Source organism: Blennius ocellaris, assembly GCF_963422515.1.
Source record: "Blennius ocellaris genome assembly, chromosome: 19".
Classification (NCBI taxonomy): Eukaryota; Metazoa; Chordata; class Actinopteri; order Blenniiformes; family Blenniidae; genus Blennius; species Blennius ocellaris.
The window spans coordinates 22,483,865-22,498,370 of record NC_137668.1 but is presented as its reverse complement, the minus strand read 5'-3'; the positions used below and the strand labels follow the sequence as shown (position 1 = coordinate 22,498,370).

Genomic DNA, 14,506 nt, shown 5'->3' with positions numbered 1-14,506 from the left:
TGGTTTCATAGTAATCGTGTTGGTTCACACTTGTACTTCTTTGCATGGGAAAATGTAAATATCTCCCCTTGAATATCGAGGCTGCACAACACAAGGTGACCATAAGATATGAGATCAAGTACAGAACTGTGAAATTATATGACTTTGCCATCAATATAAAGAGTTATGAAGACGATTTTGATGTTATTGTGCATCGAGATTTGTTTTTACAAGTAACAGTGCTCTTTATCATTTGTATTTATCTATTATTTTATTCAATTCTTAGGCCGTTTTCCATCAGCTCATTAGACATTGTTATTCAATTAATCACAAAACGTTTGGTGCACTGAAAACAATTAATTCCACAAAATGTCCACTTACAAATTCTTGTTATTTCAAATACGCAGAGCATAACTAAATATGTAAAAGAAAGTAATAACATACATATGGATATAGCCAATCTTAATACATATAAAACAACCTGAATATAGATATTATATGATATAAAGGATATAATATATGACAGCATGTCTTGGATATAAAACAGATTTTGTAGAGAGAGGCTTGTCTCGCAATGTGGCCGGATGGCAGGAAGTAGATCATTATAAGCAGTTCCAAAATAGTTCTCAAGTCTTCTTTCTGCTTGATTAAATGCATTTAAAAGGTGAAAAGCGGTGACGATCGGCTCAATTAAATCTCTAATGTGGGAGAAGAAGTGAATACAATATGATTAAAGTTGCTCGTGTCGGGCCTGGAGTTTCCTTTTGGTTAAAGACGCGGTAACTTCCTGCGCTGTGCCGCGTCGATCGCGGCCAAAGAGAAAAAGGTTGTTGACGAAGCGGCGGATCACACCCAGGAGGGCCTGGCGCGGTCTGCGTGTCGAAACACCACGAGCCACATAGTTGGCCTCTGCTGCAACTTGCTCGTAAGTCGGATCCAGCTCCGGGCGGGAGTTGTCGTCTCACGGAAAACGCGGGACGACGAAAAAAGAAAACAACAAAAACAGGAGAGACGACTTCAGCGGAGCCACCGTACACTAAACAAAAAAGGGCCGCTTGCGCTTCGCGCCGAGCTCAATGGACCAAATCCGAGGATTTAGCTCCTGCCAATGAGCACGGTACTTTAGGCAGATCATGCCGTCCCGAGGACAAATACAGATTTAATGGATAAAGCAAACGCTAATGCACACCGCCGCTGTTGATGGGTTGTTAATGGAAACCACTGGACGTGCGTTCCTCTCCAGTCGAACGGACGAGCCACCAACCAGCGTGAACATTTCTCTGCAGGCGTTCCGCTCTGGTGTTTCACTCAGATGAAATTGTGTCTTTTTTTTTCTGCCTGAGGCTCTTTTTTGTTTTTTTGTTTTTTTTTTTAACCCGAACTGACCTTCCCAGTTGATTTCACGTTCATATTTTTCAAAAACCAGCTACAAGTCCTTGGCTGGAGTTTAACTGCGGATGATCATATAATATGCAGAGGCTCTTTGAGCGCTCCACCTCTTTACAGATTTAGGATCACCTCTCCACTGAAAAACACCAGAGTATACCCTTAATGGATGGAAAAATCCACGCCTGTATGTATTTTCAAAGCGTTAAAAAAAAGATCCTGTGGAGACGTGTGGAGTGTAAACAGTAGAATCTTTCAAAAAGGCTTTCAGCGATACACAAAGGAGGGTGAAAGCACTTTTCCATCCTTGCAGCTTTAAGCAAACATATTGTCGGCCCTTTTTTGCATGAAATACGTTGAATTAAACAACCTGTCATGTGGCAACAGCAGTCAGACAACGTGATGAGCTTGTTCAGGCTCCGTCTACATTATCGAATGAAATAAATAATAAAATGAAATGAAAAATGAAATAACGTTGAAAAACGGAAAACTGTGGTCGCGTATCGAGGTTTAGTTTGCGTGACAACGGTGCTTGGAGCCAATGAAAAGTCGACTTTTTTAGAAAACAGCTCATTTTCCAAAAAAAACGCTCCAGCTTGGTCTCCATGGAAATGGGAGGGAATGCAAAATTTCTGAAAGTGCTTACATTTTTATAGTTGACAATCACCGCGATAACAATCCAACTCCGCCACACGATTGTTGGCGTACTCCCATTGTTATAGAGTATTGTTTGTTTTCAGCATATCTGCCATTTCCATGGAAGGCGGACGTCTTTTCATAAACGTAAACACAAAAGTTTTCTGAAACAAATGCAAAAAAAACCGACGCGTTTTCACTGAGCAAGTTTGACGTCAAAGTACCAACAAGAAACTACTTGCTGAGCAAAATATAGAATAGATGCAATTATGTTCTGGGATGGGAGCTGAGAGGCACATAAAGAGAAGTCATTACGAACAAGGTGTAGGAGAAAATAGCCTCTAATGAGAGGAGACACCCGGAGATGACGAACAGCAACAGATCAAGGTACGGGTCAGATCGAAAGAGATGAATGGGGAGCTTCTCCGAACCCATCATCTTCTCCTGACTGATCACGAACAGGAATGTGTCAGGGGGGCAGGGAGGGATCAGATAGAAAGACACAGGTACTGAAGTGACCTGTGTCTAATATTTATTATAGTATCTTCTTCAGGGTTTCTATGTGGGCCTTGTGGCGCAATGGCAGTGCGTCTGACTCCAGATCAGAAGGTTGTGTGTTCAAATCCCATCAAGGTCAAAGATTAGAGCTCCTTCACATGAAGAAAATGCATAAAATACCTTTAGGAATTGGTTGAGATTCTAAATGCTTCCTGCAGTACTTTGATTTTATATTTTCATGACTTACGGGCTAAAACAATAGAGTATAAAAGGGGAATTACAATAGAAATTTGTATTGTGGGGACTTGTTGGTGATGCATGTGTTTTAGTAACCGTTGAAAAGTTTTATCCTTACATTGTGCAAATCATCAAAAAAGTGTTTCCCTTAATAAACCTACTGTAAAATCGATCTTAAGTGGAACAATCCGGCCCCGAGCTACCTCCGACATGCCTGAAGCTTGAGTTTAGTCACGCAGGACCACGTACAGGTATCGGCAAACCGTTCGGGTTAATGATCAGCCAGAATATCTGAACCAGGAGTTAATGATAACGAAAAGGAGTCTGCACATCAGAGGCCGGTGTTTAACAGGTCAGCTGCGTTAAAAACCGAGCGGAGTCACATTATCACGGGAAGCAGTGCAAACACAGACGCGGGTTCACACCTTAAATGCGGAATCTGTAAATGATCTGAGAACGGAAGGAATTTCTGCCGTTCGGCTCCCGAGTGCGAAGGGGGAAAACAAACAATAAAATAGTAATTCAGCACGGGGCCGTGTAATCCAGACTTTCATAGCGCCGCCTCCTGTCCGAGCTGACATTGACCCACTGAGATGACAAACTGCACAAACACAGACCAAAAGTGTGTCGCACTCGCAGCTTATCACACAATGACACAGTTCCAGGCCGAGTTGACGTGACACATGAAAAGCTTCGCCCAAGCGGTTGTAGCCTTTACAGAATAATCGCTATTTGGCCGACGTTCACACTTTTTTTCACTTTTTTCAATAATAAAATGCAGCGAGTATTATGTTTTTTTCTGCTGTCCTTGTGTTACGTATCCAGTAGGGGGCGCTCCATCTCCTTTCTACTTTCTACTAATCGGCGCGTGAACGTGGCATGAAAACGTTTAATCAGTCGACACATTTAATATCGGAATCGGCTCCAAAAACTCCATTATCAGTCGGGCCCTCTTATCTATCAACTGAGCGTGTGCAGTAGAACTATTTACTCCGGCCTTGGTGCGCGTAGACAGTCTCAGCATTTCAAAAAAGTTCCACCCTTTTCAAAAACGTGTGTTTTCAACGGCTTCAAGCAGCGCTGAGCAAATCCCCAAAAATGCAAAACGGGGCCTTAAACCACCCGTCAGCGTCACAAATCAAAATTAAAAAAATGGTTGAAGGCTGTTTGCAATTTCCAGAGTCACAAAGTGCCCGTTTCTAAATTGGCTGAAGCACGGCCTCGTTTGAGTAATTTCTCTACGCTGCGCTCTTTTAAATCCTCATCGCCGCGTTCGCCCTCGCCGCAGTCCTCGACGACAAGAGACGTAAACATGCTCTTACCGACCTCCGTGTAAAATTACAGGCTGCTCCCCCTGTAATTTCTCCTCCGTTTGTTCCATTATTGCTGCAGATTTCTGTGGGCTTTGCGTTCGCCACCTGAGGTGAGCTCACCGCTCCGCGTGTTTTCAAAAAAAAAAAAAACAACAGCTAAGAAGCCTTTCAGTCGGCAGGCGGTTAAAGGAGTGGATATCTTTTCAAACGAACTCGTGACTTTTGGAGCAGCAGGTGTGCGATAATTGACTGAAACACAAAGAAAAACAAACCACAAGATCCCAGCTAAAGAATAAGAGGTTTGCTGTTCCCTCGACCGACCCCCCCCCCCCCCACCGCTATGGGAGAAATTAAATAACGTGACCACAGTTGAACTGCAGACCTCATTTACCATCAGTCACTTTCCATCCCGATCATCCCCCCCCCCTCAGCTCGTATACGTTGACTGATCGTCCCCAACCAGCTCCCACAGTCCCAGAGCTCCACTCTGTTACGTAACCAGCGAGTGGAGTGAGCTAATAAGCACCGACAGCCCTTCCAGAGGCACTTCCCGCTCTCTCGCTGCGTTTCTGCACAGCTGCACCGGCTCATGTAGGGTCTTACCTGAGAGCAGTTGTGGATTTAAAGAGCCCCCCCCCCCCACCACCGCCGGAACTCACCAGTCGCACACAGACGAGCAAACGATCCCGTTCGCGTTGCAAGTTTAAGAACTCAACCACAGTTTGTTGCCGTTTGAAGATGTTGGTGAGATTTTAAACGAGTTGGTCTTCAGTACAAATAATGACCTTGTGTAGAAGAACTTTATTGCTCATGTGGAATTGTTGGGCTTTTTCTCTGTAAAAGTTCCTCGAAATGAACTTTCCCCCCCCGTTTCCACGGCGACAGAGTCACACTGTTTTCGAAATGTTGCGTTTTCAGTGGCTCCGAACACCGTTGTCCTGGAAACGGGCACCTGAAACTCTGGGAAATGTCATCTACCCAATGTGTCAAGGTTCTTTAAAAAAACAACTTCACCTTTATGAAAATGGAAAGGAGGCCAACACGTGTCGAAGGCTCCATCAATATGTTTAACCTGGAATAAAACAACTTAGAAACCGGCTGCTCGGTCAAAAACACAACTTTATTGAAGACAAAACGTCTATATTTGTGTTCATATTCCTCCCTTCTTAATCAGAAGGTTTCGTTTTGTTTTCCACAGTGTGGCCTAAGCTAATTAGCTCCTATCTACACATTCACCTTTTTTTTTTGTTCCCAGCATGTTTTCTTAACAACTTCCTCTCTGCCTTCGCCACTAATATTCAGGATGTCTTCTGTTTCTCCCAAAACACCCGACTGAAGCCTCACAAATACCACGGTGTTATGATGAACCCGGTAGTTTGGAGCAGAGCGGAGGACAATAACAGACATTTTCCTCGTCAGGTTTGGAAAGTTAAGCGGATTTAGAATCATTTGGAAAAGTGTTTTAACATGTACATTAAAAAAAAACAATTATTTTATAGAGTATGGATCTTGAGTTGAATTGTTTTTTGTTTTTGTTTTTTTAAAATAAAGGTGAAATAATTAATGTTGTAACCTCAAAAAATTTTTTGGGAGGAAATAGTCTTAAAAAAGCCTGATTGTACGTAGCTTTTAGCTTCGATGTAGGACGTCTCAACAGCTTCAATGGACCTCAAGTAGACAAAGCAGGAAAAACCCATTTTCAAAATATACCTTCATGAATTATGTTAAATCTGCTACAAATATAATATATTCTTATTATTGTTTTTCACAATCGGGTGTTTGAAATTGGTATTTTTATTCTTCCACCCTATAAAAACTGTTGTTTTGGTGTGGAAAATGTACATAAAGCATTCCGTGGCACATTACACTATGTATAATTGACTTAACTAATAAAGGTTTGCCTTTCAATCGGCACTGATTGTTCTCGTATACAGCTTTCTTTTCATGTATATATTCTTTTAATTCAGGATACACTAGAACTATTTGACCGTGTTGGTCTTGTGTAGCTAAAAACACGCTTACATCAACTGAATTTCGTGTTTTATTTTATTCAAACTTTTAGAGAAATAAGATTTCAGCCCTCGTGTCGATCACATTGGTGTTTTTTCTCGAGCAATGTGACCACTGTGCATGAAAGTACGCCTCTATTGTACGAGTCTTACATTTCTGCGAGGATCCCTTCCGATTTCTGCTTCCCACAGTTGACGGAGTCACGGTTAAGTAAGCTGACATGAATCTCCACAGGCCATTATAGATAAATAACTGGCTCGTGGAATCAGATTTGCCCTCAGACTTTCAGGCTGCCGACGAACTGACGAACAGCTTCGCTTTACATAATCCCGTTTTCCCAGGACGATCCCTGCACATCTGGGCCTTTCTACAGTTGGAAACGGGAGTCGTGACATGTCTCGCAAGTCAGCGTGTTTGGAATTTTTTCAGAAAAAAAAAAAAAAAAAAAAAAGATGATAATTATGCGCTTTAAGGCTTTCGTCTACATTCGACTGTGGGAAGGCAGAGAAAACAAATAGGATCCACACCGACTTGCAGCTCCTGAAAGATTCATAAAGCTTTGTTTTATGTTGCCCGACGTCTCAACAGCTGAGGGTTAATCCAGAAATACATTTCCCGTCATGTCCACGCGGTGTTTTCCTACGCCAACCGGAAAGCCCACAGAAAGCCACCTTGGCATAAAAAAAAACGACTGTGTGAATCCTCCATGACAGACGTCTGCTCCTCCGAGGTCCCGGCGAGACGGTGACGAAACGCCCAAAAGGTTCCCCGGAGTGGATCAGGTACAAACCCAACCATAATCCAAAGCTTCACATACAAAGTGGAGAATGCAGACGTGCATTACGGGGAGACGACGAGAGCAACATCAGCGAGAACGGAGCGAAGCGGGAGACCGCCGAGGCTAAGAGACGTCTTTCCGTGTAGAATAAAGAAAGACGAAGGCAGGAAGTGAGCATGTCCGCTGAGAAAAAGGAGGCATGTAACGGGGTTTTGATCGTAAGTTGGTTAATACGACAGTTGAAAACTTTCATAGTGTCCGTTGACACTGAGAGTGCCACTTTTTGAAAACGCTCCGACCCCGTCTCCGTGGAAATGCAACTTTGCTCAAAAACCGCGACAGTAAACGTTTCTTCTGCACGTGCTCAGTTCGCTGCAGCTGCACCCAGCCTCTGGAACAAGCTTTTAATTCCAAGCGGCATCGTGACATTTTATCGTATTGTATTTCTTTTAGATGTGCATTTTTCGTGCCGTTTTGTTATCATTTACTTTTACCGTTTTATTTATTGTGTATTTTACTGATATCGCCGTTCTCAGTTACCGTGTTGCTTTTGAGCTGTGATGCACTTTGGTCACCATCTGGGCTGTGGAAATGACTATTTAAATAAATAGATTTTTGAATTAATAGCCAATAACAACAATGGTTTCCTCCAGAGTTTCATGACTCCCGGTGCTTATTTTCCTGCGACGATAGTTGACAGTCACCATGACAACAATCCGACTCCATTTATGTTTGAAAACCTTTACGAAGCAGTGGATCTGAATTTAGCTCCAGATGTTAACTTTCTGAACTGTAATGAATTTACATTGGATTTACAGACATGCATTAACTTGGTTTTTAATTGCAGAGCCAAGAATTAAGTTTAAAACGAGGCACATTTCCACACTAAGTTGCTGTAACTAACATCATTTATTAACTTCTCTGTAAGAATATGTTGCGTTTAGATTTTTTTCTTAATTTTTACGTCATTAAAAAGTCATTTTTGACAGAGTTGGACCTTTTATGAGCCAACATTTGAACTCCATCAAATTAATCCCAAGTGGTTCTCTTTGTTTTGATTCAGTTCTCAAACAGACCTTCTACCTTCTGAACATCCTACAACTTTTTTTTATTCAGTTTTATGCCGGCAGATAAATATCCCTGTGAGAGGAAACACCCACATCTCACACAAACATGCGCCGACACTCACTCTGCTTTGGCCTCTCCTCCTCGGCTGTCCCCGTAATAAATTATGCACTCATTTTTTTTTTTTTTTAAACTGTGGCCTTGAATTCAAACGTCTGCCTGCCGGGGCCGATAAGTTTCAGGCTGACGTGAAGCGAAGGGACGGGGCAAACGTCCCCGCGGTCCAAAGGTCCAGTCGGTCTGCGTTGACCTGGAGCCGAGCGTTCTGCAGAGGAGGGTCGCACACTTCTACATTTAACACCCCGGCTGCACGGATCAATGGGCCAGTCGCCTCCGTTCTGCTGAGTCGAGGAAAAAAATCCGCCAGGCGCTGGTAAACAGAGGAGTGAAGGGTCTCAGGAGGAAGTGCTGCAGAAGCCGGTGTGGACCGACGCCATCGTTGTTTGATAAAGATCTACAGCGCGGGTTCAACAATAACACACACAAGTGTTTCAGTATTGCTGCATCGACGGCAGGAATCCACAACCTGTGTGACTAAAAGGAATGTTAATTATGCTTTATGCTAAACAAAACTCAGTGTTTTCAAGTAAACTCTTGCGTTTTGGGGTCCGGTTACATGACAATGGCGCTCGGAGTCACTGAAAACACAACTTGCTGCTGCACGTGCACATCCCAGCTGTAGTATATAGTTCCTTCTGCACATGCTCAGTAGGTAGACAATAAGGACAATGGCTTTTTGATTCATAGAGCTTTTTCACCCATTTAGCTCTTTACTTTAAGCAACTTCTTACCACAGACGCAGGTAAACTGGCATCACTTGCAGGAAATGAGCCTTTATTTTCTTTCCTCTCAGGTGTTTATTTTTCTTTTGGATTTATCTCAGGTGAACTTACCAAGAGGTGCGGTTTGGAAAGTCAACATTTGCCACATGCAGTGAAAGGCATCAGGTGACGCACATTTAAATATTTTAAACTGTTGAAGCATCTCACTTCAGTGTAAGCCGCGAGAAGACCGTTTTATGAAAGACTGTCGGCAAGAACAAAATTAAAATAAGATAATAGAGGAAGGGAGCCACTGCACTACTAAGTTCGAGTTCTGCATCCAATGGCAACAAGCAGGGAAAATCACAGTCACTAACCGCTGCACCAGAACATGAATTCATTCATGGAGTCATTTAATGGGCTTCGGAGCCCAGCCACGAGAAACCCACAAAAGGGAAAAGCAATCAGTGTCTCCTCACGGGGGTCTCACAGTCAAACATTCCACCGTTTAACACATGAGACTTGGATGAACTTCAGAGGTATTCGGAGCAGAACAGTACCGAGTGAACAGATGTGGAAATGTTTCACCGCAGCGTCCCGCGTTGACGACGAGACAGATTCAAGTGTCTCCAATGCCTGCTGATGTACAGAAAAAGAAATGTGTCCAATGATTAGTTCATTGGCCATGATGGTAAAATGACTGATTGGAACAAGGTAGCAACTGAAATGACTTCAATGTGTGGACTAACAGGCATGAAAGTTAACTTTTCCTCGTTAAATGAGTTGCCATCGTGCACATAATTCCTTTTGAATGAGGTTTTCTCTCACGATGTGGCCTCATGTAATGAGAATTACATTCACAACGACCCTGCAGTGATGGCACACATACACACACAAAAAAACCCCACTCATGCGTGCATGTTGCGTTCGGACTTTGCGCTCAGTCCCTGAACTTAAGCGGTGTCGCTCGGACACTGGCCAATCCCGCAGCGCTGGACTCTGCGCACCAACTTTGGATGAGATCTCCTCTTTAACTTCAGCAAATTGTCCTCCAGTGGTCCCAGGAGGCTCACACACTCCCGTCTCTACCTCTCCGTGCCCGGTCTCTCGCGGGTGGAGCGCCATGTTGCGGAGCCGCTCCGCCGGCGTCATAATCGCCCGGTGTGCGCAAAAAGTCGGGAGGGGCCGCTTACCTTGGCGATGGCCTTCTTGTACCTCATGGCCGCCTTCTCGACGAGGTTGTGGACTTTTATATTCCCATCCCCGCACGGAACGACCACCCGGGTCCTGCCGAAACACACCGTCACTTTCATTTCCCTCCTGCGCGGCGTTAATTCCAAAGACGCGTAAAAAAGACGAGAACCATCCCCGGTTGTGAAGGGAGGGAGGGGGGGAATGGAAGAAGAAGAAAAGAACGCAAAGAAATACACAAATCCTCCACAGTTTCGTCCAAGGGATCTCTCTCTCTCTCCCTCTCTCTTTCTCTTTGTGTCCTCGGGAGGAGGCAGGGTGGCGTCCTCCTTCCCTTGTGCCGCGTTGACTCACTGGCAGAAAACTTCCCAAACAAAAAAGGCGAGCGGAGAGGAGGAGAAGAGAGGAGGAGAGAGGAGAGCAGAGAGCACCACTGGACAGCTGACAAGCAGCGCACACATGTCAGAGCAGGCACCAAGAATGTTTCCGACACCAAGGCAGCACAATGCGCGCCGGGCAGCCTCGCGCACCGGGGAGGAACTCTGCGTTTCTCTGCGTTCGTTTGCGTTTCTCTGCGTTTCTCTGGGTGAGAAGTTGCATAACTTTGCAGGTATTTAATGAGAAAAGATTATTTTTTGGTTTTTTTTGTTTTGAAATCACCATCAATCAATTCGTGCAAAAAGAAAACAAAAACATGCCACTAGGTGTATAGTGGCTGGCACTCATGCCTCACACAGAGAAGATCCCTGGTTCAATCCTGTTTGACTTCATCCCAAAGAATTGTTGTTAGGAGTCAAATCATTAAAGTTGCTTTATTAATATGACCACAAGGTGGCGCTGTAGGTTATTTAAAGGAAGGTTTCCTGTCACTTGCAAAGGAGGATTTCGAGCAGGAAGCGCAAACAGTTTAGTTTTTGAATGTTTGTTGATTCACTGGAAAAGGGCAACCGTTGAATGTTCACACACTAAATGTTCGTTTGATACAAGAAGAAGAAGAAGAAGAAGAGTGTTACGCAGCGATTGGAGTGATATTGAGGAGGCAAAGGACGAAACGCGTCAAAATCCCTCCAGTTGCCAGTATTAGCCTCAACTTCCTTTATTAATCGTGTTAAAGGCAGACGGTTCATGGACTTATTAGAAAAGTTTCTTTGCACAAGTTTCAGAAGGTCGGATTCGGTCTCAGCTGAGCTCAGGCCTCGTTTAGACGACTTCAAGTTAATACGCATCATTTTTTTAATGTTTAGGTATCAGAAAGGTTTTATGTCTAAACTGCAACGTTTTGAAAACTGTGCTTTGTTTACTGGAATTGGCTGAGATAAAATCAAGACCAAAACCAGAGCGCGCACACGCACACACACACACACACACACACACTCCTTCTTTCACACTACTAACACGCCCTCTGGTGGACCGATGGAGGATTTTATGGGCTTATGACATCCATCAACACACAAATAATCCATTTAGAATACTTTGAAAGCTTTTTTTTTTTCTACTTATCATTGAGTAAAGAAAAATAATTCAGTCTGCAGATCTAATGGTGTATTAATGGAAACTCGCCTGTTTTCTCACTGAGCTGCAGTAAGAGGAGTTTCATTCAGGGTCTCATTCAGGAGTGTTAGGAAATGGAAAATAACTCTTAAAATCTTTATTCTTGTGCTTTTTGTTGATTATATTGAATATATAACTGAATGCTTGCAGGATATATATTTTTTAAATATCTTAATAAAAAGTTGCAGAATATTTCACATGTATTAAACAATAACCTCTGATATTTCTGGTGTTATTCTCCATAATTGATAGAATAATACAGTAAAACCAAAACAAATGTATCTAATGAGAAACTTAGAGTTTTAGAATGTTATTTGTAGAATTTTTGTCTGAATTGACTTATGCTCCAGTGATGTCACAGCACTTCATTACTCATCTTGTATTGCAACAAACCAGCAATTATTACAGGCTGTAAATATTGAAATGTCAATACGTATAAAAAAAAAAAGAACAACAACAAAACTTCCATTTGTTCATGACTGAAGCTGCAAAACATCCACATTCTTCCTCCACACACCTCCAGACTTGTCCCGTGTGGAGAGAAGTGCCGGCGTGCGGAAAGACAAATGTGTGTTTGTTTTAATTCCATGTCAGACGAGCTCCAGCCTCGTCGTCCCCCCCCCCTCCCCCCCCCCCCCCCCCCCAACCGGTGCTGATGCCTTCCAGCATCACCTTCCTCACTACAAGACAATCCAGCATGTTCACCTCCGAATTCACTGAACCTGCTTCCACTACAGACTTCTAACCTTTAGGCCCAAAACCAGACTGACACAGCTCAATTTCTTTCATTCCTCATGCCTTGATTGGTAAAATGATGCAATAGTAACCTATAAAAATTAAACTCTCAAGTTTGTACTTGTTGAATGGTTTCAATATCTTCACAAAACTACGGTGGCCGACAAGTGCAAACGCGCTTACAAAACAGAAACACACTTCAAAACAAAATTGCGCTTCAAAAAAGAAGAACCACCTCTCTTGAGCTGACAGTAGATAACTGAGTTTTCAGTCTTAGCGGGAACAATCGTGCGGAGACGGTTCAAGAGACGTATCATAGCAAATATTTCTGTGAGAGTCCAAACAGTCACACTGACGTGTCGGACCAGTTAAGCTAAATTCTTTTCTGAAGTCTTCAGTTTGTCCATATCTGAAGACTTTACTTCTGAACTAGTTCATAATTCAGTTCCAAAAATTTACGAGTTCATAGTTCTATTTTTTCCCCAATATATTGCTGCAAGCTATTACCCTCAGAATACTGGCATTTCCCTCTTGTTGCCCCCCATTCAGTTATACTAGCAGCAGCTTCCCACCCCTACAGTATATTTGTCTTTTTTAATGAGGAATTAAAAAAAAAAAAAAAAAAAAAAAGGACAGTAGTCCGAAAGGTGCAAAGGCAAATATACCAGGCAGGTTCTACAAACAAATTACAAGTTAAAATAGTAAAAGCCTCAAGGAGCCCATTGTGAACTGCAGTTTACTGTTAACAGCAAAGTCCAGCATATGTTTCGACATAATTCTTGTTCAAACACAATAACAATCTGAGGTAGGAACCAGGTTGAGGAAAGAAACTTAAGCTGTACCTCAAAGCGCAACATTCAAAGTGCAAAACATTATTTATCTATGTCACTTTTAAGTTTTTAGTGAATCAATTTTTTCCTGACTTTTTTGCCCAAAGAATAGTTCGAGAACTTGGGTAATAAAAGAGCAATATTCAGCCCATTATTGACTCGCCATTGCGGTTTCTTTTGATTTTTTTTGAGTTACTTGCACATACCTTGAAAGGCCTGCCGGGTGCTTTAGCTCAAGGTGCCGTCTCAGGTTTGCCATTGATGTCGTTGAGTTGCTCGTTGACACCCTGCGGACAAAGTTTAAACAAAAAGGTAAGATTTTTCCCACCTGGATCATCACTGCATCACTGACCTTTTCATTAAATTCTTTTACGTCATCATACGAAGATGAAGTATTAATCGTGGAGGCAGCGTCTGACGCTCAGAGGGATTCTTCTATTTATTTTTGCCGTGAAGTGTCGCATGTTGATGACGCATGCAGCGGTGCGACTCTGTGGTGGCTGCTGTTGCCAGATTGGCTGTTTCACCCCTGACAGGTTAAGGCCCGTTCATACTGTGCTTTCGTCAGTTTTTTTGCTGTAAGGCTTTATATATTTGGCAACCCTCTTAAACACCGTTAAACCGTGAGAACGCCAGAATGAGAGCGTTCACAGTAAAGTTCATCAGCACGTTCAGTTCACATGTGTGTTCTTACTGCATATATTTTACATATATAATACTATATATTTTTAATACTGAAAGTACGATTATTGACAAGGCAGGTTTTACACAGGGCGTTTAATGTCGCACAGTGTCATCATGCGTTCATATTCACTTCTGACTCTATGTTGCAACTCACGGGCTGAATGGCTCCACCTGCAGGCTGCAGGAGGTGTTGCCTCCTTTCAGGACTCCTGCTTGTTGGTTGAAAGGCTTGAATGAACATTTTCGGGCTTTGGGAGGAAGTTGAACGTGGTTCAGATTGCACGACACTGATAATAATCTAAGGTCCATATCTGCTTCTATTTCAGAGTTCACAAAATTGCTTTGTCATTTATGTTATTTTTTGTAATTTTTTTTTTTTTATGCAGGTTTCATTTTAATTATACATTGTACATTCAGTGCATACGTGGGTTTTCTATTTGTATTCCTCCCACAGTGGAAGTGAAACATGTAGTTACTAATAATGTAAAACATCAACAAAATGCATGATTATATATCACAGGTTGAGTATAACTCAAAATTACACATTAGAGGTGTGGATTATATTGTATGTTGTGTTGTCAGATGTTTTTTTTCTCAAATGAAGTTGCAGTCACACCTTTTTGCATTGTGTTAATCGTGTATGTTGCTGTTTTTTATATAAGTTGACTGACTTTACTCAGTTTTACCTTGTTTATCTTGTACTTTACCAAATTAGATGAAACAATGGCAAGAGAAATACAAAATGTGAAGCATTTTAATGGGATGCAACATTGCCAGTCCGTTTGGTGATTC

General features: G+C 42.5%; 1 protein-coding gene across 1 annotated transcript in view; it reads right to left on the bottom strand.

The window, feature by feature from the left end:
• The window catches only part of LOC308144074 (partitioning defective 3 homolog), a gene marked incomplete at its 5' end in the record, with an annotated part of 381,275 nt that extends 371,239 nt beyond the window's left edge, over positions 1-10,036 (bottom strand). Inside the window, one exon of the mRNA XM_080515105.1 lies at positions 9,917-10,036. Within this exon, the coding sequence (XP_080371231.1) occupies positions 9,917-10,036 (120 nt within the window). The remainder of the gene's footprint in view (positions 1-9,916) is intronic.
• Positions 10,037-14,506: the final 4,470 nt, after the last annotated feature.